The sequence below is a fragment of the Equus quagga genome, chromosome 10, assembly GCF_021613505.1.
Source record: "Equus quagga isolate Etosha38 chromosome 10, UCLA_HA_Equagga_1.0, whole genome shotgun sequence".
Classification (NCBI taxonomy): domain Eukaryota; kingdom Metazoa; phylum Chordata; class Mammalia; order Perissodactyla; family Equidae; genus Equus; species Equus quagga.
Genome location: NC_060276.1, coordinates 84,360,772 through 84,385,435, shown reverse-complemented (window position 1 = coordinate 84,385,435; position 24,664 = coordinate 84,360,772). Strand labels below are relative to the sequence as shown.

At 43.3% G+C, this 24,664-nt stretch overlaps 1 protein-coding gene and 1 pseudogene across 1 annotated transcript; one reads left to right on the top strand and one right to left on the bottom strand.

Annotated features, from left to right (window-relative positions):
* Positions 1-206: 206 nt before the first annotated feature.
* LOC124245491 (UBX domain-containing protein 4-like) lies at positions 207-12,159 on the bottom strand (annotated as a pseudogene).
* A 6,939-nt stretch (positions 12,160-19,098) lies between these two features.
* Positions 19,099-24,618, top strand: ZNF157 (zinc finger protein 157). The gene is made up of 4 exons (XM_046672878.1): positions 19,099-19,225; positions 21,699-21,902; positions 22,194-22,289; positions 23,197-24,618. The coding sequence occupies exons 1-4, from the start codon at positions 19,099-19,101 to the stop codon at positions 24,417-24,419; spliced, it is 1,650 nt and encodes a 549-aa protein (XP_046528834.1). The 3' UTR covers positions 24,420-24,618.
* Positions 24,619-24,664: the final 46 nt, after the last annotated feature.

Sequence of the window (24,664 nt, the reverse complement as noted above, 5' to 3'; positions counted from 1 at the left end):
CATATGTAGGGACTTCGCAACCAGTTAATTTTACTCTTGACTTTTCTGACTTAGACAGTTTAACTCACTCACTAAGCAGGAGTAAAGAGACACTTTAAATATAGACTAGTTGGAAAACATAAAGCAGTCCTACTTCTCCAGTAGAATTTTAGTTGAATTAAATCGTAAGAGAAACAATGATTATTGCGCACATTGTACTAATCTCACTACATCTGTTGAATAGAATTTGCATTCCAAGTGTTTTCATCTTCACCATCATCTTGAGTCCTTAATCTATCTCCCTTCCCTTTTGAAGTCTTCCCCATGCTTTTCAGGCACTCTTTTCTGGTTGGTTCTCTTTTTTTCTGAGTTGCTAGGTGGTGCGCAATTTGAGTGTTTTGGTGATGATGTGATCAAAGCAGTCCGTACAGGAGGAGCATTACTAAATAAGAAATTGCTAACCAGTATCCAGATGACAGGGCGTGGATAAAGTACTGTCCCCAGCAGTGCCCAGTTGTCTCCACTGGAGGAGTACTATGGATGTAGTTGGTCTTTCTGTGAGGTAAACTGTGCCATAAAATGCATGCTTTTTCTGGAGGTGTGTCCGGAGGGAACTGATTTATAAAGGAAGAACCAGCAGGAAGACAGAATTGAATTATTGCAGTAGTGTTTCTTCCTCTTGCATGAGATTCCCTCTTGAATTCCACTTTGGCCTGTTTTCAGCACAGCGACAGCTTTGGCAGCTTCTGCTTTTTGCCTTTGTCATGTAAAGACAGCACTCCCTGCGTGGTCCAATGCAAATCTGCTGTTTGCTGTGGCGTTGAGCTGCCCTATCTTCTTTCTGTTTCTTTGCTCTTACATTCTGTTTGTTGACTCTTCTTGTTTTCTTTTAATATCCAACATTTCTTTTCTAGTTTTCCTCCTCAATTTCCTTCTTAATCTTTGTTCTTTGACTTTTCTTTCCTTTCTTCAAATGTTTTGGTTAGTTTTTTCACTGTGACAGTGAGCTTCTGGGTAGGTCTCCGATTTGAACATGGACTAGGCTCCTGAGAGGGAGTGACATGGCTTGAACTTTCTTGTCCTGTTTAAGTGTATGACTTTGTATCAGGAGAGGTGGGTGGTGTATCACAAAATCTGGAATGAGAGTTTTCAAAAGTGTTATTGGGTTCAAATGAGGGATGAAACAGAGACTAAACTTTCTAATTGGCTCCTTTGCAACTGATGTTTCAACTGTTAGTGAGTGCACCTTTGGTATTGATTTTAACAGCAACAGAACTGTTTGAGGATGCTTCTGTCACTTTCTCATCTTCCCAACTTGCAGCCATGTGTAGACTGCTCATCATCACCCGCCACGAACACCATGAAGACCATGCTGCTCCTCTTGGCCAATGTGATGGTGACCTGAATGGTGCCCTGGAACCACAGCATCACTCCCTTCTCTTCTGTCTGTTATAAGGACACTTGTCATTGGATTTAGGGTCCACCCAGGTAATCCAGGATGATCTCAACTCAGGATCCTTAACTACATCTGCAAAGATCCTTGTCCCAAATAAGGTAACATTCACAGAGTCTGGGTGTTAGCATGTGGGCCTATTTTTGGGGGGCCACCATTTAGCCCAGTACAGTCCATCCTCTGGTCCCAAAATTCACATGCATCCCATATGCAAAATACATTCACCACATCCCAGCATCCCCGAAAGTCTTAACCCATTATAGCGCCAACTCTAAGTCCAAAATCTCATCAAGTATCATCAGCTCAAAAAGTCCCAGGTCTTATTATTTAAATCACCTAAATCAGGTATGAGTAGGGTGAGACTCTGGGTATAATTCATCCTGGGGCACACTTCCTCTCAATCTGTGCATCTGTGAAACTAGAAAACAAGTTATCTGCTTCTAAGATACAATGGTGGGATAGGCATAAGATAGACATCCCCATTCCAAAAGGGAGAAATTGAAAGGAATAAAGGGTCACTGGTCCCAAGCGAGTTTGAAATCCAGCAGCGCAGTTCCATTAGGTTTCAAGGCTTGGAGATAATCCTCTGTGGCTTAATGTTCTGCCCTTTGGGCCTGTGGCAACAATTTCAGCCCCTGCACTGCCTACAGAGGCTCCATTGGCCTCTGCCTCTGGGTCCACACCTCCACTCTCTGACTGCACCTGAGACTCTGCCCTTGAAGTCATTCTTCCTTATTCTTGCAGGGTAGCACATATTTATAGCTAGGTAGTTCATCAGCCCATTTCCTACCTGTAAAATTTTGGAAGTCTGACAGCCTTCTTTCATTTTGCCCTGTATCTGTCCCTTCCAGGTTAAGCTGGCAGTGTTTTTACGCATGTAACATTCTCAAAAGCCTTGTGTCTCTCCTGTGTATGTCTCCACTAGACAAGAGGGACCTCACAGATTTCTACTGGATAATCCCATCTCTATTCCTGGATTCTGCTGAGATAGTTCAATGGATCTATGAGTCACATACCTAATCTGTTCAGGAAAACATGGATAGGCAGAGAATATACCAAACCATCAAGTGTTGGTTATTTTTTGCTTAATAGTTTCTTATTCCGTATATTTCTTTTGTCTCACCTTTTACTATAAGCAGCAAGACAAAACCAGGCCACACCTTCAATGCAGTTGTCCCTCCATATCTGCGGTTTCACTTTCTGTGCTTTCAGTTATCCGCAGTCCACCACAATCCAAAAATATTAAATGGAAAACTCCAGAAATAAACAACTCATAAGTTTTAAATTGTGCACTCTTCTGAGTAGCATGATGAACTCTCACGCCTTCCCACCTGGGACGTTAACCATCCCATTGTCCAGAGTGTCCATGCTGTATGTGCTATTCACCTGTTTGTTACTTAATAGCCGTCTTGGTTATCAGATCGACTGTCACAGAATCGCAGTGCTTGTGTTCAGGTAACCCTTATTTTACTTAATAATGGGTCTTAAAGTGTAAGAGTAGTGATACTGGCAATCAAATATGCCAGAGAAGCTATGAAGTGCTTCCTTTAAGTGAAAAAGTGAAAGTTTTCAACTTAATAAGGAACCGAAAGAAATCATACACTGAGGTTGCTAACATCTATAGTAACTCTTAATACAGTCTATTGTTCTATTTTGTTATTAGTTATTGTTGTTAATCTCTTACTGTGCCTAATTTATAAATTAAACTTTATGATAAATTTATATGTGTAGGAACAAACATAGTATCGATAGGGTCTGGGACTATCCACGGTTTCAGGCATCCACGGGGGTCTTGGAATGTATCCCCCGTGGTTAAGGAGGGACCACTCCACTTTGCTGGAAAATCTCTCAGCTAAATATCCAAATTCATTCCTTACAAGCGCTACTTTCCGTACAATTGTAAACACAATTCTACCAAGTTTTCTGCCACTATATAACAAGGAGAGTCTTTCCTCCAGTTTCCAATGACATGTTCTTCATTTTCGTCTGAAACCTCACCATAAGCACCTTTACTGTTTATGTTTCTGTTAACATTCCGTTCATGGTGATATGCGTAGTCTCTAAGGTGATAAGCTTCCTCGTCTGTCTTCCTCACATACTTCTGAGCCCTCTCCGGCAGTGCCTTTAACGTCTATATTTCTTCCACTAGTCTCTTCAAGATCATGTAGGCTTTTTCTATCACATGCCTTCAAATTCTGCCAGCCTCTACACATTATCCCAGGCCAAAGCCACTTCCACATTTTTAGGTATTTGTTGCAGCAGTACCCCACTTCCCAGTAACAAAAATTTGTGTTAGTTTCCTAGGTCTGCCATACTAATGACCATAAACTTGGCTTATAACAACAAAAATTTATCCTCTCACAGTTGTGGAGACTAGAAGTCTGAAATCAAGGTGTTGGCAAAGCCATGCCCCCTCTAGGCTCCAGGGGAGACTCCTTCGTTGCTTCTTCCAGCCTTTCGTGGTTCCAGGCATTTCTTGGCTTGCGGCTACCTCACTACAATCTCTGCCTCTGTTTTTACGTGACCCTCTCCATTGTATTTGTTTTCTCCTCGTCTGTGTCTTATAAGGACACTTGTCATTGGATTAAAGGCCCGACTGGATCCTCTGTACCATCAGGGTTCTAGCAGAGAAATAGAGCCAGGAGAGGCTAGATTTGTGTATCTACATTAAGAGATTTAGTACAAGGAATTGGATTGATTGTGCGAGCTGGCTAGGCAGGGCCAAAATCCATGGGGTAGGCGGTCAGCAAGGGCAGGCTGGAAACTCTGGCAGGAGCCAATACTGCCATCCATAGGCGGAATTTCTTCTTCCTCAGGGAAACCCCAGTTTGGCTCTTAAGGCCTTTCAACTGATTGGACGAGACCCACTCAGATTATCGAGGATAATCTCCTTTACTAAAGTCAACTAATGGTAGATGGTAATCACATCCACAGAATACCTTCACAGCGACATCTTGATTAGTGTTTGATCGAGTAAGTGGGGACTATAGCTAGCCCACTTGGTGTATAAAACTGACCATCACAGTCCATCCTTGTCAACTTGACACCCACACTCATCTCCTTAAACCATACTTAATCTCCAAATAAAGACAATGACAAGGTCGTACTTCTGCCCAACATGGTACAAGTATTATGTGTACCGCTGAAAACAGGCGAACTCTTTCCTGAGAGGAGGGTGCGAAGCCACTGAGTGATGCTCCCTCTGCTCCTTGATAGACTGCAACTTAGATACTGTAAAGCTAACTGTTATTAGTAGATTTTATGTTAGATATAAGAGGATAAGAGAGGGAACAAAACAAAAATATTTCTTGTACACACACACACACATACACCCATAACAAAATAAGGAAGAAATGCTCGTAAAAATGTTAACCCTCATTTCTGTAACTGGCGACGTGGTCGTAGCCTGTGTTTATAAGTACTTTCTATTCCCCATTCTATATTCCCTTTGCCCTCAGGAAGCGCCTTAGCTGGTCATGGTTCTTTACCGAGTGAGGTGACCCAAACCTTAATTGCTGCAGTCTGGGCTATTAAGGTGTTTTTTTTTAATTTTTATTTTTTTAAATTTTTTTTGAGGAAGATTAACCCTGAGCTAACATCTGCTACCAATCCTCCTCTTTTTGCTGAGGAAGACTGGCCCTGAGCTAACATCTGTGCCCGTCTTCCTCTACTTTATATGTGGGACGCCTGCCACAACATGGCTTGCCGAGCGGTGCCATGTCCACACCTGGGATCCGAACCAGCAAACCTGGATCCGCCAAGCAGAACGTGTGAACTTAACCACTGTGCCACCGGGCCGGCCCCTATTAATAGTTTTGCCTGAATTATGTTATTGTAGTTTTCCATTGACTTTAATCACAAAGCATGATAGTATGCCTTAAGGGACCTTCTGTATTCCAGGCATATACTTCCTTACCTCTATTATGTAGCAGCAACCCAATTTCCCCTTGGTAGTCAGCATCCATCACCCCAGCCAACACTGTAACTGCCTTCCTTGCCTGTTGATTCAGAGGCCTGAGGAGCCTAAAGTGGCTGCGTAGCAGTCTTAGGTTCCAGTTCAGTGGAATCACTGTCGTGTCTCCTGGTGGAAGCGTTTCTCCCTTTGGAACTCTACACCAGCAGAGCATAACAGCACAGGGATGGGAAGGAAAATTCTTGCTAGTTGATCATTAGGGGTAATAGTGAATGGTGCCATTCCCATTTCCAGCCCTTGAGTTCTAGACCCGTGACTCCTGTCTATGAGAGAAATAGCACCATATATTAGATGCTGATTCAGAGGCTGTACAGCCTCCTGGAGGACATTGCCCCAGCCCTGCAAGGTGTTACCACCTGGCTGGCACTGAAACTGAGTCTTCGGAAGGCCCTTCCACCGTTCTCTCAAGCCAGCTGCTTCAGGCTGGAGCGGAACATGGTAAGACAAGTGAATTCCCTGAGCACGGACCCATTGCTGCACTTCACTGGCTGTGCAGTGAGTTCCTGGATCAGAAGCAATGCCCTGTGGACGCCACGATGGTGGATAAGGCATTCTGTAAGGCTACAGACAGCAGTTTGGGCAGAAGCATTGCATGCGGAAAGGCAGGTTCATATCCAGAGTAACTGTCTATTCCAGTAAGAACAATGTGCTGCCCCTTCCGTGAGGACAGCAGTCCAGTGTAATCAACCTGCCACCAGATAGCTGGCTGATCACCCAGGGGAATGGTGCCACATTAGGGACTCAGTGTCTGCTACTGGCAAATTGGGCACTCTGCTGTGGCTGTAGCCAGGTCAGCCTTGGTGAGTGGACGTCCATGTTGCTGAGCCCGTGCATAACCTCCATCCCTGTCACCACGGTCATTTTGTTCATGAGCCTACTAGGCTCCCTGTGCTAGCAGCAACACTTGTACAAGCTGCAGATACTTCCAAAATCGTGTCTGAGTGTGGATCATAAGGGCCCAAAGGCATCAAGAGAGCTACGACTTTTTGCAATTCAGACATAATTTACTTTTTTTCAGGCCCTTATTCAAATACAGCCTTCTTTGGGGTAGTTTTATGTAGAGGAGCTAGCAATATTTGCAGATGTGGAACATGCATTCCACAAAATCCACGTGACCTGAGCCGGTGCTCGGTTTCTTGCTTAGTAGCAGGGGTAGGGAACAGCAATTCGTTTCTTGTTGTCCCTGGAATGCCATGGCTGACTGCTGCCCAGGGTATTCCTAAGAATTTCACCATTTGAGTGGGCCCTTAGAGTTTTGTTGGATTTATCAACTAGCCTCTGTTGATCGTGTGTGTCACTGTTGCATTTAAGTCAGTCCTAGTTTGCTGTTCCATTTCTGATATTATCATGATTTCATCCCTGTAGTGTATTATTATGCTTGAAACTTGCATCAAGTCCAAATCCTTTCTCACCAAATTATGACAGTTGAATTATGACAGCTGGTGAATTCAAATAACGCTGTGGCAGGACAGTAAATGGAAATTAGGATCCTTCCCATGTGAAAGCAAACTGCGGTTGCCTCTTTTCCTATATTGAGGTAGAGAAAAAAACATTTGTAGGGTCAGTCACTGAGAACCAGTCTCCTTTAGCTTCCTGTATTTTTCCACCGTTGAAACCGTATCGGGAAATACCGATGTTATCAGCAATTCTAATTTATTTAAGCCATGATGGTCTGCTGGTGTTCCCCTGAGCCATCCACCTTTTTCATGAGCCATACAGGGGTAGCTAAGAGAATTTATTGGACCAGCACTCCAGCTTCTAACGTGTCATTAATTAAAGTGGTGATGTCTTTCTGTCCACTACCTATTCTATGCTGCTTCAAAATAGCAACTTGTATGGGCTCTGGCAGTTCTAAAGATTCTCATTTATCATGGGCAATTAATACTGGCCAAAGGGTGAACTTACATTCCTTCTCTTCTACAATATTAGATAGGAGAAGTGTTCCTAGTCAGACAGAATACCCATCTCAGGAATACATCTAGATGAAGAAGATACAGCCATGTCATATAAAGTCCATTCAGACATTCCCATTTTCTTCCAAACTTTCACCTTAATTCCATCAACTGTCGCGCCCCTCCCTATGTCCTCCTAATCAAACTGTGGCCCCTGTTAGGGCTTCACTGACAGATTTTGGAATCACAGTGCATTATTTTTTTGTTTAAAAGAGTCCCAGAGGGGCTGGCCCCGTGGCCAAGTGGTTAAGTTCTTTCGCTCCGCAGCAGGCAGCCCAGTATTTCGTTGGTTCGAATCCTGGGCACGGACATGGCACTGCTCATCAAACCACGCTGAGGCGGCATCCCACATGCCACAACTAGAAGGACCCACAACGAAGAATATACAACTATGTACTGGGGGGCTTTGGGGAGAAAAAGGAAAAAAATAAAATCTTTAAAAAAAAAACCCAAAAAAACAAAGAGTCCCAGAAAAGTTCCTTCTCTGCCTCCTTGCCATTTTACCCACACATGTGCATATGGCCCTGGGTGCCCAGCTGGATGTTGAGCCTGGCTGGGGACCAAGATAAACCATGAGTCCATACTGATAATAAATGACTGAACGAGGGAGAAGAGAAAGCTCTTCCTTAAGGTTTAATGCCAATTAATAATGTGGAAAGAATGATAGAGTTAGAAAAATAACCATTTTTGCAACTGTTGTAGTAATAATTGAGTCAAGCAAAAATCATTGATGGATGCCAAAGCTATTAGATGAAAGTTTGATGAGGAACAAAATATTTACATAGTCTCAAGATGTGTCCCCGCAGATAACTCCTTAATTACATAGGGAAAATTGGTTACTTTACAATGGAGAAACCTAACAGACACTAAATGATCATTTAGTCAAGGTAAAATGTAAAAATTTTAATTGGAAACTTCCTCATAATCTCACCTTCTGGAGATAATCAGTCTTAACAGTCCAGTAAATATCCTTCAGGAACTCTGAAGTTTTTTTGGATATGACTATCCACTTGTTCCAGAGCCATTTGTTGAGAAGAATATCCTTTCTCCACTCAATATCCTTGACACCTTTGTCAGGCATTAATTAACCATATATTAGTGGGTCTATTTCTAAGCTCTATTTTGTCTCATCTATATCTTTACAAAAATACAGCACTGTGTTGTGAACCATAGCTTTATAAGTCTTGAAATGAGATAATGTAAGTCCTCAAACTTTTTTCTTCTTTTTCAAAGTCGCTTTGTCTATTCTACGTCCTTTTTATTTCCGTATGAATTTTAGAATCAGCTTGTTAATTTCTACTTCTTAAGTTTCTTTATTGATTGTGATCAGCGTTGTTTGTAATATTCCTATTTTAAGGAACCTACTGAGATTGTTTTCTTTGTGCCTCAGTATGTGATCAGTTTTTGAGAATGTTCCACGTGTGCTTGAGAAAAAGTATGTTCTGTGTGATCTGTATGGTAGTTGTTTTTGTCCACTTAATCTGTCTCATTCTGTGAGTGGAATGTTACAAGTCTCCCGTTGGAGAGTGTTCCTGTTTCTTCCTACATTCCTGTAGTTCTTGGTTTATAGAGGCTTTGCTGTGTTACTTTGTGCATAGGCTTTATTGTTATGGCTTCATTGTGGACAGGGCTTTCAACGTTACAAAGTATCCTACTTTGTCTCATATAATTGCTTTCGAAATTCTTCTTTGTCTGGTATCAGGATTTCAATCTCTGCTTTTATATTGTTTTCATTCGCTAAATCGTTGTCCATCTCTTTAATTTTAGCCTTTTGAAAGACTGTTAAGCATGTCTCTTGTATAGAGCATTGTGTTGGGTTTTGCTTTATGAGGCAAAGTGAAAACCTTTTTCTTTTAATAGGTGGGTAAACCTATTCACATTTATTCGTATTACTGTTTGTTAATGTAAATAATATAAATATGTTTGGTCTCAATTCTCTCATATTTTACCTTATGTTGTAATTACTCTGTGTATTTGTTATATTTACTATCTTTCCCTATTGAGTGTTTCTTCTGAATTTTTGTTGGTAATTAGGAAGACATATTTTTATGCTCGTGGTTGCCTTTGTGTTAATACTTTTTATAGTACCTTTAGTCAACTCTTTTTTCTTTCTTTCTTTTTATTTACTATTTATTTATAAAAATTGTATATATTTAAGGTGTACAACATGATGATTTGATATACATATACATAGTGAAATGATTACTACAGTCAAGCTTATTAACATATCATCTCCTCACATCATAGTTACTATTTTTTTGTGTGATCAGTGTACCTGAAATCTATTCTCTTAGCATATTTCCCTTGTTCAATACAGTATTATTAAGTATAGTCATCATGCCTGTACATTAGATGTCTAAACTTATTCATTCTACGTGACTGTAATTTTGTACTCTGACCAATATGTCCCCATTTCCCCCATACTCCTGGTAACCACCATTCTACTCTCTGCTTTTATGAGTTCGACTTTTTTTTCTTAGATCCCACGTATAAATGAGATCAGAGTGTCTTTCTCTGACTTATTTCACTTAGCATAATGTCTTCCAGGTTCATCTGCGTCGTTGCAAATGGCAGGATTTCCTTCTTTCTCATGACTGAGGAAGTATTCCATTGTATGTATATATCACATCTTTTTCCCATTCATCTGTTGACAGACACTGAGGCTGTTTCCATATTGTGACTGTTGTGAATATAGTGAACGCGGGAGTGCAGATAGCTCTTCAGGATGGGGATTTCATTTCCTTTGGATAGATACCTGGAAGCGGAATTGCTGGATCATGTGGTAGTTGTATTTTTAATTTTTTGAGGAACCTCCATACTGTTTTTATTAATCTTTTACCATCTACCTTGTCTCTCACTGCTTACTTATCCAGCAGTCAGTGATCTTATTCAGCTTTCCCCTTTTTCTCTTTTCCTCCAATTTTTCAGTTGTAGTTTTTCTACTTTTTTCAAAACACCTAATGTTTGTACATTATCCTTTAACCCGTGACCCCAGCCTTGTTTTAGTCTTAGCTTTACAATTAAATATATGAAATGCTCACTGTCAGTCCTTTTGCCAAAATTTTCCCATTCGCTGTTTTCGATTGGCTGAAGCTCATCATTTAGTGGAATGCTGTCCAGTAGAACTTCCTGCAATGATGGGAATGTCCTGTGTCTTTGCTGTCCAGAACTGTAACTAGCCACATGGGGATGCTGAGCGCTGGAAATGTGCCGAGAGTGCCTGAGGAACTGATTTTCTATTTTATTCCATTTTAATTAATCAAAATTTAAATTTAAATAGCCATATGTGGCTAGTGGCTACCATATTGGTTAGTGCAGCTCTATTAAATTCTTTAGGAAGAGCACAAGTGTTCTGGCACATTCAAAACTGTTTTTCTAATGGCCTTGATGCTTGAAGGATATCTTGGCCGGATATAACTTCCTTTGTTTGTACTTTCTTGAAAATATTATTCTACTATTGCTTTGTTTTGTATGTTTTTGAGAAATTGATGCCAATCTAATTCTCTTTTTACATTTTTTATCTTAAAATTTTACTTATTTTTTATTATTTTACTGAGGTCACAGGAGTTTATAACATTTTGTAAATTTCAGGTATACATTGTTATATTTCAGCTTCCGTATAGAGTGCATCATATTCACCACCAAAAGTCTGGTTTTTATCCATCACCATACACACATGCCCCTTTACCCCTTTTGCCCTCTCCCCACCCCTTTCCCCTCTGGTGACCACCAATCTGTTCTCTGTATCTATGTGTTTGTTTATCTTTCACCTATGAGTCAAATCATACAGTATTTGCCTTTCTTGGTCTGACTTATTTTGCTTAGCATAATACCCTCAAGGTCCATCTATGTTGTTGCAAATGGCACAATTTTGTCTTTTTTCTGGCTGAGTAGTATTCCATTGCGTATATAAACCACATCTTCTTTATGTATTCATCCATTGATGGCCACTTGGGTTGCTTCCAAGTCTTGGCTGTTCTGAATAATGCTGTTATGAACATAGGGGTGCATATATCTTTTCAAATTAATGTTTTCATAATCTTTAGATAAATACCCAGAAGTGGAATAGCTGGATCATATGGTGTTTCTGTTTTTAATTTTTTGAGAAATCTCTGTACTGTTTTCCATAGGCCAATCTAATTCTCTTGCCTTGTAAGTTATTTCATCTTTTTGCCTGGAGGCCCTGAGGATTTTTTCCCCTTGTCTTTAAATTCTAGTAGTTTTATTAGGATATATCTCAGTTGATTATTCCAGGTCAATTTTTCTTGGTACCCAGTGGGTGGCCCTTTGATTGTTTTGAGGTTTCTTTTGTGATCCAGGATATGGTCTAGCTTACTGAATATTCCATGTGTACTTGAAGAAACTGTTAATCTCTCTATTTTTGAGTGGAATGTCCTGCGCAGTCAGTTGGTTGATTGGTGGTGTTCAGTTTCTCTATTTCTCGCTGATTTTATTACTAAAAGAGGTGTTGAAAGCCAGCAGCCATAATTGCTGATTTGCCCGTTTCTATTTTCAGCTCTTCCCGTTTTGCTTCATGTATGTCGAAGCTACATTATTAGGGCAGTCTCCCTCACACTCCTGCTCCAGGGCTCCCCGTCCTGGTCCTCTGGCTGGACAGTTGGGGCTTTAGTTTCTCCACTCTGGCACTCACTCTCTGCAACTAGGTTTGCCCTCAGGGCCAAGTGGTAGGAGGTTAGAAAAGAGGCGCAATGGCGATTCTTCTCACACTCTTCGGACCACTGTGCCCCTGGCCAAAGAAAATGGCTCCTCTTCTGTAGGGTTTGAGGTGCCTGCTGCTGCATGGTTGCGGTTTTGGCACTGGGGCACGACTGTATGAGGAAAAAAAAAAAGATTGCTCCCATTTTCTCTGTCCCATAGGGGCCCTCCTTCAGTCTGCATGTCACATTGGTGTCCCTGCTGACTCTGTGCTTGGCGCTTCTCCCAAGCTCTGTGTTCTCTCTTAGCCGTCCAGTTTATTCTGGGGATTTGAGCTAGTATTGAAGTGCTGTTGCCTCCCAGCTTGGTCTAGCCTAGCCTTCTCTCCTGAGCTCCACAATCATATCCACCTGCCAACTGGGTGTCTCTGTCAGAATGTGCCATAAACACTCCAGCTCAGGTCCAAGATCTGTCTCAGTTTCCCCTTCTGCCAACCCATTGTGTCTCCTGTTTTGCTAATTTCAACATATGGCACCAGCCTCTATCAGCTGCTCATGCCATTATCCTGGAGTAATATTCTCTCCCTTTCTTCCACTTGACGGTACTTCTGTATAATTTATAAATATAAATGTATTGTGGAAAGGTCAGAAAATATTCTGGTTGTGTAAGAAGTCAAGTATTCTGGAGACCGATGATCTATAGAAAAAAGAAGATGAAGATCGCTCCCCTGTCTGGCCCCTAAATGTCTCTATAGCCCTTTATGTCATCACAGTCCGAAGCACTATTTTCTTGTCATACTTTGCTGAAATGTAGTTCCGTAAATCACCGTGTGTGTTTCATGTCTTCCTGCCTTTCCTTATGCTGTTGCCCCATATTCGAGGGAAATGATGTTCTCGTTTAAGGCTTCAAAGCTCTACCTCCTCAGGTGAAGTTCAGTCTGATAACACAAAGTGGAATCTTGTTCCCTCCCTTGGGAAAGCCCATTGCACCCTGTGCCTTTGTCCAGCGTAGCTCCTGTGACCCCTCACTGCAGGCATGTGTTCCTGTACAAGTCTCCATAGTGGGGTAGGAGCTCCTTAGGAGCAGACACTCCATCGGGTTCCTTTTCGTTTCCCCGGCAATGGGGACAGGTCCAGGCATATAGCGTTAACTCAGTAGTCAGTAGTCTTTTCTTCATGACTTGATAAATTAACGCAGTAGCAGGGCTATTCTGAGTTTCCCCCCCACAAAATATAATATCAAGCAAGACACGGAGTCAAGTGTCTGGGGTAGCTTTTTCTAGTCACCTCTTAGTGATGCTCTCTTGAGAGAGTATACAGAGTTCATTGACCCCCCCCACCTTCCAAGGACACTGGGCCTGGGCCCCACACAAAGGAATGCGTCTGGGCTCAGGGCCAAAGATGGCCACTTCGGCCTTGACTCTAAGGCACAAGTTACAAAAAATATATCCTGTGCCATGTTCCTTGTCTGGGCTGGCCACCCTGACGGGCACCTGATAGGACTTTAAAAACACCCCATCTGTGGAAACAAAAAAAATTAAAACACCCCATCCGTGGGAACAAGAAGAAATAATTCAAAATATCCAAATGTCTAAAACCCTAAGTCGGAACCCAGAAAAACCTTAGGATGAAAGAGAGTCACAGGCATAGAATAATTGGAAGCCTCACTGAGGAAAGGACGCTTTGCCTCAGACCTAAACAATCGGCACTCCCAGCCGCCATACAAGCTATTGGGACTTCCCCGGCTGATTGTGGTGTGGATGTTGTAAGTACCGATTTGTTGTTCCCCTTTATCCCTGCTCCTTGTTCTGTTTCCCTTTATCAATAAACTTTGATTTCTTTTTTTTTTAAAGATCTTTTTATTTTTTCCTTTTTCTCCCCAGAGCCCCCCGTACATAGTTGTATATTCTTCGCTGTGGGTCCCTCTAGTTGTGGTATGTGGGACGCTGCCTCAGCGTGGTCTAATGAGCAGTGCCATGTCCGCGCCCAGGATCCGAACCAACGAAACACTGGGCTGCCTGCAGCGGAGTGCGCGAACTTAACCACTCGGCCACGGGCCAGCCCCAATAAACTTTGATTTCTTAAACAACCAAATAGCCTTGGCGGTACCTGTCATTCCTTGCCCTTTGCCGCTGTGGGCAACAATTTTGGCGCTGTGAGCAGGATCCGCATTTATGGGCTTCTTGTTTAAGAAATCAAAGACCACTGAAGCTCCTATTGAGGTCCCGGGATGGCAGCACCCTCAGTTTTCTGCATTGGCCGAGGAATGGAGTCGTAGATCAGGCTTGTATGAGGCATGGAATAATAAGCTCCCTATGTGGGAGCCTATTCATGTGGTGAATGCATTGCAGACAGTAAAAGGAAAAGATGATGTTGCCTTCTTGGCTAGAAGAGGATGGTGTTTGTTACATGCTTACCGTAGGGCCATAGAAGACGGGGATCGCATACTAAAGGAGAGGTGTTGTTAGAGAGGGAACTGTCTGATTGCCAGTCTCGGCTGGCTATGGTGCAGTGCCAGAATTATGTGTTGGGAGATGAGGCTAGGACCTACCAACATGTTGCTCAAAAGGCGGCTGCGCGTGTGGCAAAATATAAATACCGCCGCCGCCGAGGACAGGTGAACATAAAAAAGGTTCATATGGCAATTGCATCGGCCGGCCCTAACTGGGACCCAGACACTTGGGATGGTGACATCTGGGACGATGATGAAAATCCCTCCTCAGATGAGGAGGCCTTGCCAGCTAAGACTGTCCCTGCCAGGCCGCTGCGGCGGCGCCGCTTAGAGCAGCAGGGAAATCAGGAAGTGCAGCAGGACGTAGTGGAAGACTTTACCCGGCAGGAAATTTCAGCTATCCTCGCACGGGCTACCCAACACCCCGGCGAGCCTCTATTGTCCTGGCTAGTTAGGTTATATGATATGGGGGCAGGTGGAATACAACTGGATTCAGGAGATGCCTATAAATTTGTTACTGTCTCTACTGAGCCTACAGTGCGTAGTGGCTTTAGAGACCGGAGTGTAAGGACCCACAATGCTCAAGGTGGTGATGGCACTACTCTGCTGGCCCTTGCCGTTCGAGGGGCCCAGGACAAATATCCTACTGATGACACGTGGCCAAATGCCGATCGGCCTTAGTATACTTTGAAAGATTGTTGTCAACGAATCAGGGAAGAAGCAATGAAATGGGCTGTTTTCCTGGGAGTGGCGGATGCATTGGCAAATATGCTTCTCAGCGTCCAAATCTGTAAGCGCATAATTAAGACAGCCCCACCTGCCTATAGGCAGGTCATTGTGACATTACTGTTTAATGAGACTGACACCCCTATCTCAGAGGTGATATAAAGATCTCACAGCTGGGAGGTCTGGGGGAATGGAATACCACTAGGGAAGCTGGTAAATGCCGTGAGGATTTACAAAAGCAAAAGAAAAGGATTTCAGGGCAGCTCCGTGGTGCAGTGGTTAAATTCCCACGTTCCACTTCTCAGCGGCCCGGGGTTCACCGGTTTGGATCCCGGGTGCGGACATGGCACCATTTGGCAAGCCATGCTGTGGTAGGCGTCCCACGTATAAAGTAGAGGAAGATGGGCACGGATGTTAGCTCAGGGCCAGTCTTCCTCAGCAAAAACAGGAGGATTGGCAGTAGTTAGCTAAGGGTTAATCTTCCTCCAAAAAAAAGGCAAAGGATTTCCCAGAAGGATGTTTTCAGCCCTTCTACAGGCAGGGGTTGCTAAAGAGAAGATTGATGGGGCAGAAACTAGGGATTTGTGGCCTTTGTTTAAGGAAAAAGGATTACATGCAAGGAAGGCTTCAGGAGGAATGCTTACAGAGGAAAAGGGAAAGCCCCCAAGTGGGGAACAGGTGGCCCCCCCAGCTCCTCCAGCGGCACCGGCTGATCCTCTTTTTGTTGATTTGTTAGCCTGACATGAGGGCCAAACCTCTGTACAGAGGTTAGGGCTGCTATTAAAACGGACGCTCGTCCCCATGTAGCTCTAACAATTTTCTGGAAGAATGGCTCAACAACAGTAACTCGAACATTGGTGGATATGGGGGCAGAGGCCACTCTTATCTACGGCAATCCTACAAAATTGAGAGGTCAAAAATTTCTTATTACAGGTCTAGGAGGAAAAGAAATTTCTGTAGTAGCCACACATTTGACCATGCAAATAGGGCAACCCCCTAAACGAACTTATTTGGTAATGATAGTTCCTATTTCTGAATATATAATCGGCATTGATATTCTGAAAGGATTAACATTGCAGTTGACAGACGGACGAGATCAGTTTGGGATACACTCTTTAACGTATTCTGCCCGTTCTCTTATTATTGGATGTATTAAACATGAGGTGGAGTTGCCCCCAGCCACTTCACTTGTACAAATGAAACAGTATAAGATCCCAGGGGGGCAACAAGGAATTTCAGACACTATATAGGAATATTTAGATGCCCAAGTATTAATACCTATAACTACAGAATGGAATAATCCCATCTGGCCTGTCAAAAAGAGTGATGGCTCTTGGCGCATGACAGTAGATTATCGAGAACCAAACAAGGTGACTCCTCCCTTAACTGCTGCCGTGCCTGACGTGGTCACCTTAATAGAACAAATACAAAGACATCCTGGTGTTTGGTATGCTGTGATTGATTTGGCTAATGCTTTCTCTTCTATACCCATTGTTAAAACAGTTCAATCCCAATTTGCTTTCACCTGGCTGGGAGGACAATATACTTTCCCCAGGTTGCCTCAGGGATATATACACAGCCCCACTATCTGTCATAGGCAGGGGGCGGAAACATTGTCCCACACCTCAATAGATTTAAGTACACAGCTAGTCCATTATATTGATGACATCTTAATTCAGGGATTAAATCAGGAAGAGGTAAATTGTGCTTTACAAGCAGTTTTAGAAACCTTACAGGAGGCGGGCCGGCCCGGTGGCACAGTGGTTAATTGCGCACCTTCCGCTTCTAGGCAGCCCGGGGTTCGCCAGTTTGGATCCCGGGTGCGGACATGGCACCACTTGGCAAGCCATGCTGTGGTAGGCATCCCACGTATAAAGTAGAGGAAGATGGGCACGGATCTTAGCTCAGGGCCAGGCTTCCTCAGCAAAAAAAAGAGGAGGACTGGTAGTAGTTAGCCAGGGGAAAATTTCCCAAAAAAAAAAAAAAAAAAAGAAAAGAAAGAAAGAAACCTTACAGGAGGAAGGATGAAAAATAAATCCCACCAAAATCCAGGAGCCAGCACAAACTGTCACATTCTTAGGCATAATTTCGAATAAAGGACAACGAGAAATCTTGCCAAAAGCAAAAGAAAAGATTTTGAGTTTTGCCCCTCCTCGAAATAAAAAGGAGGCACAAAAATTTATTGGCTTGTTTGGATTCTGGCAGCAACACATTCCACATTTAAATCAAATCCTGGCCCCCTTATATTGAGCCACTCGGAAAAAGTATCAGTTTCAGTGGGGTGAACCAGAGAAAAATGCTTTTGAAAATGCTAGACAGGCTATACAAACAGCCCTGGACCTGTGGCCTGTAAGGGGTGGGCCAATTGAGTTGCAGGTTCATGCAGCAGATGGATATGCAAATTGCAGCACTTGGCAAAAACAGGATGGGAAGAAGGTGCCTCTCGGGTTTTGGGCTCGAAAGCTCCCAGAGGCTGCTGGGAATTACACTCCCTTTGAATAACAGTTATTATCATGTTATTAGGCTCTCTTAGAAAGTGAGGCTTTAAGTGTGGGGCATGAGGTTATACTATGTCCCCAATACCTATTTTAACCTGGGTACAGGGGACACCTGTGTCTCACCGAATTGGACATGCTCAAGAAGCCAGTATAATTAAATGGAAATGGTATATTCAGGACAGAATGAAGCCAGGGCCCAAAGGGCAAGCATTGTTGCATGAACAAGTATTTGATCCCACACTTCCAGGTTCTTTAGAAATGAATAAAGAGAACCCCCAGGAGCAAGAATCCCCCGTAGGTGGGGACTGCCTTTTCAGCAGCTAACGGCAGGACAACAGCAGCATGCTTGCTTCACAGATGGCTCAGCCCGGGTGATAGCTGGAGCCCATTGCTGGAAGGCGGTCGCCTATAACCCTATGTCTCAAAAAACCTTGGGGACCCAGGGGAAAGGAATCAGTAGCCAGTATGCAGAATTGTATGCAGTTTACCAGGCTGTCAAACAAGAGCTAGGAGGACAGTGTTATTTATACACTGACTCATGGTCAGTAGCTAATGGGTTAGCAGTTTGGATGCCAGAATGGGCTAAACATGAATGGATGCTTGGTAACCGAGAAATTTGGGGAAAGCCATTATGGCAAGACATCTGGCTATGGAGTTCCTCAATGATTATTACTGTGTTCCATGTTGATGCTCATGTGTTGCCTACCTCTACAGAACACCTATATAATCAGCACGCGGATCGTCTGGCTAAGACCGCATCAGTGGTTACAGCTGCTTCTTTGGATCTAGCCCAATGGGTTCACCAGAAAAGCAGTCACTTGGGAGCCAAAACTGCTTCCAGGTGGGCACAGTAGCCTGGGTTACCTGTAACTCGTGATCAGCTCCAGAGAGCCTCAAATCAATGCCCTACTTGCCAAATTTTGAATAGGCGAGCAATTCCCCATCCCACAATGGGGCAAATCAAGCGTGGGCTTTATCCTGCACAAATATGGCAAATAGAGTATATTAGACTTTTGCCCTCACATTATAGAAAGATTTATGTTTGTACTGTAGTAGATACATTTTCTGGGTTTTTGGTGGCCCACCCACATAGGCGGGCTACCCAACAGACAACTATTAAAACTTTGGGAATTATACAACTCTATTTTGGCACTCCTCAGCAGATCCAAAGTGATAATCTGCCCACTTTACAGGTAAGTTAGTTCAGTGTTTTGCTAAAGCACACCATATTGAGTGGATATATCATATCCCTTATTATCCACAAGCTGCTGGTCTTATTGAAAGAATGAATGGTCTGTTAAAAACCCAATTAAAACGCCTAGGGCCCCTAACTAAATGGATGGATGATTTGGAGGGGCCACCAAAGTTCTTAATAACCGTCCCTTAGGAAACACCACTCCCCAACGAAGAATGTTGGGAATTACAGCCGCCATAGCAAAGGATAGAAAGAAAAATATACTTTCAAATACCCCTCTGCAGTACCGGAAAATACCTCCCTCAGCATCTGTCCCTTATCGAGCTACTGAGGAAGCTGCAGGTATAGATTTAACCAGTACTATTGAATGTATAATTTTCCCGGGAAAACAACATATAATTCCTACAAGAATTGGTTTAATATTTCCACCAATACTTTTGGTTTATTAGTTGCACGCTCTGGATGGGCCTTGAAAAGAATACAGGTACTGGGGGGAGTAATTGACCCAGATTACCAAGGAGAAATCAAATTTATATTATATAATTCTGATTTAGAACCTTTCAAGGTAACTAAATATGACCGTATTAGTCAATTGTTGCTCTTACCATTACCGCATCACCTAATTGCTGAAAGTACAGGACCAACAATGGTCACTGCAAGGGGAGCTCAAGGCTTTGGCTCCACAAATTCCAGACGGAAACCAGGAATAAAAGTATGGGTTCGCAAGCCTCCCCATTCAGAGCCGCAGGCCGCGGAGGTAATAGCACAGGGCCCCTCCGCCACAGTGGCCCTAATGTACCCTAATGATGCCACCATATATTATGTTCCCAAAACTTTTCTTTCTCTCCGTAAATGGAAATAGCTGTTCATTTGGTAGAAGATCCAGACTATAACAACTGCTAAAGATTGCTCCATGATGGTGGAAGCCCCGCCAAATGTAACAGCGGGTCAGCAGCTGACACCGCATTGTTGGACCAACTGCGCGCATCCCGTCGGACCTGTCATGGACTCTAAATGGACATTTAATCTTTGATCAAAAACATATTAGACAAACCCATTATAAAAATTTAACTATGCGAAGTAATTATAATTTTAGTATACAATTATTGTCAGCCACCCTCCAGAGCGGAGGTATGTATACTTGTGCAAAATATCAAAAAGGTACCCCTGATAACGTTTACTTAAAGGTCAGTGTATATGTTAGTGTTATTCCTAATCCTACCAGTGCTTTAGAGACTAAAAAGTTATGGTTACATTTAACTAACGAGGTAGTAAATAAGACTGCTTTGTGTTTAAGAGATGGTGATACCCCCAATAGACTTCTACAGGCAAACTTACTCGGCTTTAGAAGAACTTACACTAATTTTAAGAATATAGCTGGAACTGCTCACCTCACTTGGCAACCAATGAGTGATACAAAGGCTTTAAAACACTTCTACATCCCATTAACAGGTACCCTTGCTATGGATTGTCTATGTTTTAATTGCTCCTACATACCTACCTATTGTCATTATTCACAAAGAGTAAAAACCCTTACCTTACCCCTTGCCTTACCCCTTGGCTAGTATTAGTTATGTGGGGATACTATTAGTCCCCTAATGTCGCCGGCCCCTAAAGCTTGTAGTGTAGGACAAATTGCACCTTTAATTGCGGAACACCCAGCTGTAAAACTCCGTCCCGCTCGTGGTTTAAGTGCTCATTGTGATTCTAGCGTGAATCCATTACCTGTAACCGCAGTAGCTGCCTTGGCTGCTTTGCTATTACTCGTACCTGGTTTAGTTGTTGAGTTACACAGAACTGTAGAACATTTAGCATGTGCCCAACCTCAGTAATCAATGACACCACCCATGCCGTCAGCCATTTCTTTAGAATTGCAAGAGTTACAAAAAAATGCTTTAATTCGCCAAGCTGCTTTAGATTATTTATTTTTGCTGCATAAGTTACCTTGTACCAAAATTTCTGGCATGTGTTGTTTTAATGTTACAGATCGTACTTTATATTTAGATGATATTATTAAAGATTTACAAGATCAAATACATAGTATCAATTATTCCCCTGGTCTCTTCTCATGGCTCCCTACAGGGTGGAACAATTATTTTAAGGATGCCCTTTTACTCATTATAATAGTCTGTCTTCTGTTCCTTAGATGTTAGTTGTGTATGTGTTTAAAACAGGGGCTTTCAGTTCGCCTAGTGTCCTGTGGATTGGTGGAAATGTCAGGGCCCATAACGTACAGAGTTCATTGACCCCCCCCCCCCCCCCCCCCCTCCCCCGACCCTGGGCCTGGGCCCCACACAAAAGAATGTGTCTGGGCTCAGGGCCAAAGATGGCCACTTCGGCCTTGACTCTAAGGCACAAGTTACAAAGAATATGTCCTGCATCATGTTCCTTGTCTGGGCTGGCCACCCTGACGGGCACCTGACAGGACTTTAAAAACATCCCATCTGTGGGAACAAAAAAAATAAAAACACCCCATCCGTGGGAACAAGAAGAAATAACTCCACATATCCAAATGTCTAAAACCCTGAGTCAGAACCCAGAGAGACCTTAGGATGAAAGAGAGTCACAGGCATAGAGTCATTGGAAGTCTCACTGAGGAAAGGACTCTTTGCCTCAGACCTAGACAATCGGCACTCCCAGCCGCCATACAAGCTATTGGGACTTCCCCGGCTGATTGTGGTGTGGATGTTGTAAGTACCGATTTGTTGTTCCCCTTTATCCCTGCTCCTTGTTCTGTCTCCCTTTATCAACAAACTTTGATTGCTTAAATAACCAAGTAGCCTTGGCAGTACCTGTCATTCCTTGCCCTTTGCAGCTGTGGGCAACAGAGAGTTAGTTCCTACACGTCTTTTCCGTGCATCCCGTTCTGATCGTTGCAGATTGTTGTTACAGGGATCTGTGTCATTCGAGGACGTGGCTGTGGATTTTACCCGACAGGAGTGGCACAGACTGGACCCTGCTCAGAGGACCATGCACAAGGATGTGATGCTGGAGAATTACAGCAACCTGGCATCTGTGGGTGAGGACTGTTGTCCACGTAGCTCCTGGTAGCGTGTGTTTCCTTTCTTGGCTGCTGTAAGGCGTGCAGCCTTTGTAGAGTTTAATGATACTTTAGTTTTAGATTCAAGGGTCAGAGATGATTGATCAGTTTGGGGCTCTAGGAAAGGTGTGTGTGTTCTCACTTCCCCCAATGAAAGGTTTAAATGGGCCCCTTCCTTGTGCAGCTCATGAAGATGCACCTTCCTCCTCCATCAGAGGCCCTAAAGCTCAGACAACTTGGCCCACGTCCTGTGCCATTTCCCATTAACAGGCCTCTGCGTGGCCAAACCAGAGATGATCTTCAAGTTGGAGCGAGGAGAAGAGCTGTGGATATTAGAGGAGGACTCCTCAGGCCATGGTTACCCAGGTGAGTGAGCAAGAACTAGACGTGTGGAAAACAGGGGAAATAAGAGCCCAGGAATTCAGGTGAGGCCACTTTGGGCAGTGTTTTCCAGGAATCTCTTTTTAGAGGCCCTTGCTCTTTGAAAATGACCAGAGGACAGAAGGTCTGCATGCTTCAGATGCCTAAGTCACACATGCCAATATCGTGCTTCCACTTAAATGCTCTCTCTCCCATTTATCTTGATTTTTGGAGTTATTTGTCACTCTTATCTATCTGTGCCTGCCTCATCTTAGACATTTATTCTTAGCTAGGTATTCTCAGTTGCCTTCCCTCCCTCCATTGCCTTGCATGCCTTCTGTTGTCAGGCATGCATTCATTTAGTGATCTGCCAAATCTAAAATGAGTGTCGACTGTATGCTGGTCACGTTCTAGGTGTGGGGATCCAGCAGTGAATAAACTAATATCTCTGTTCTCCTGGAGCTTGCAGTCTAATCGAGGAAAAAGACTACAAACAAACAAATACATAATGTTTGGTGGTGAAAAGAAAATCAGTACAAGATAAGAAGGATAGACAATGATGGGGCGTGTGCTGTTACGGAATGTGGTCAGGGAGGACTGTGAGGTTAACATTAGTGCACCAGCATCAGTGAAGTGAGAGGGATGGAGCCATGTAGATTCTGAGTATTCTGGGCGGAGAGAACAATATGTGCCAAGCCTAGTCTGAATGATATATCCTAGTAATAGCAAAGAGGCCGATGTGGCCTAAGGGTGGGTGATGAGAGTGTTCACAGGTGATATCAGAGAGTGAGCTAAGGGCCAAATTATGTAGAGTTTTAGAGGTTATGTGAAGCACTTTAATTTTATATGTGACAAAGGAAGCCATTGTTGGGTTTTGAGTGAATGAGCGATATGGTCTGATTTGTTTTGAAAGGATCTCTCTCGCTGCTATGTGGAAACAGTTCTGTTGGGGATAATGCCCTCAGGCATGATAATGACCTTCGACATCAGAAGATTCCAACTTTGGATCAAACTATTGACTATGATGGATATGGGAAAGTCTTCTACAAGAAGATTGGCTTTGTTGGACATAAAAGAACACACACAGGAAATAAAAACTTTGAATGTCATGAATGTGGGAAAACGTACTGCAGGAAATCAAACCTTATTGAACATCTGAGAATACACACGGGGGAGAGACCCTATAAATGTGGTGAATGTGTGAAAACCTTTAGTGCAAGATCATACCTCATTGCTCATCAGAAGACTCACACGGGGGAGAAGCCCTTTGAATGTAATGAGTGTGGGAAATCTTTTGGCAGGAAGTCACAACTCATTCTGCATTGGAGAACACACACAGGGGAGAGACCCTATGAATGTACTGAATGTGGGAAAACCTTTTCTGAGAAGGCAACCCTCACGATTCATCAGAGAACTCACACAGGGGAGAAACCCTATGAATGCAGTGAATGTAGGAAAACATTTCGCGTTAAGACATCCCTTACCCAACACCAGAGAACTCACACAGGGGAGAAGCCCTATGAATGTGGTGACTGTGGGAAAAACTTCCGTGCGAAGAAATCCCTAAATCAACATCAAAGAATTCACACAGGCGAGAAACCCTATAAATGTGACGAATGTGGGAAATTCTTCAGAATGAAGATGACTCTCAATAATCATCAGAGAACTCACACAGGTGAAAAACCCTATCGGTGTAACGAATGTGGGAAATCGTTCCGGGTGCACTCATCTCTTGGGATACACCAGCGAATTCACACAGGAGAGAAACCTTATGAGTGTAATAAATGTGGTAATGCCTTTTATGTCAAAGCACGCCTCATTGAACATCAGAGAATGCATTCAGGAGAGAAGCCCTATGAATGTAGTGAATGTGGAAAAATCTTCAGTATGAAGAAATCCCTTTGTCAACACCAGAAGACTCACACGGGAGAGAAACCTTATGAATGTAGTGAATGTGGAAATGCCTTCTATGTGAAAGTACGCCTCATTGAACATCAGCGAATTCACACAGGAGAGAGACCCTTTGAATGTCAAGAATGTGGGAAAGCCTTTTGCCGGAAAGCACACCTCACAGAACACCAGAGAACTCACACAGGCCGGCCGTTGCCTTGTACTCTGGAGAAAGCTTCCCCGTGAAGACTCCTCTCACCATTGGGTCAAGCCCTTTGGGCCATCTATCACCAGGGCACAGAGTGCACCTGTAACAATCTGGCTCCTACATGGATATGGAAATATGTCCTGCTCCTTTGGGGGATAGCTCATTGTTGTTTTCATTTCATTTGGGACTCCCTAATTAGAGGTGAGGTTGAACATCTTACCTGTTGATTGGCCCTTTGGGTTTTTCTTCTGCACATTGACTGTTCATATCCCTTGCTCATTGT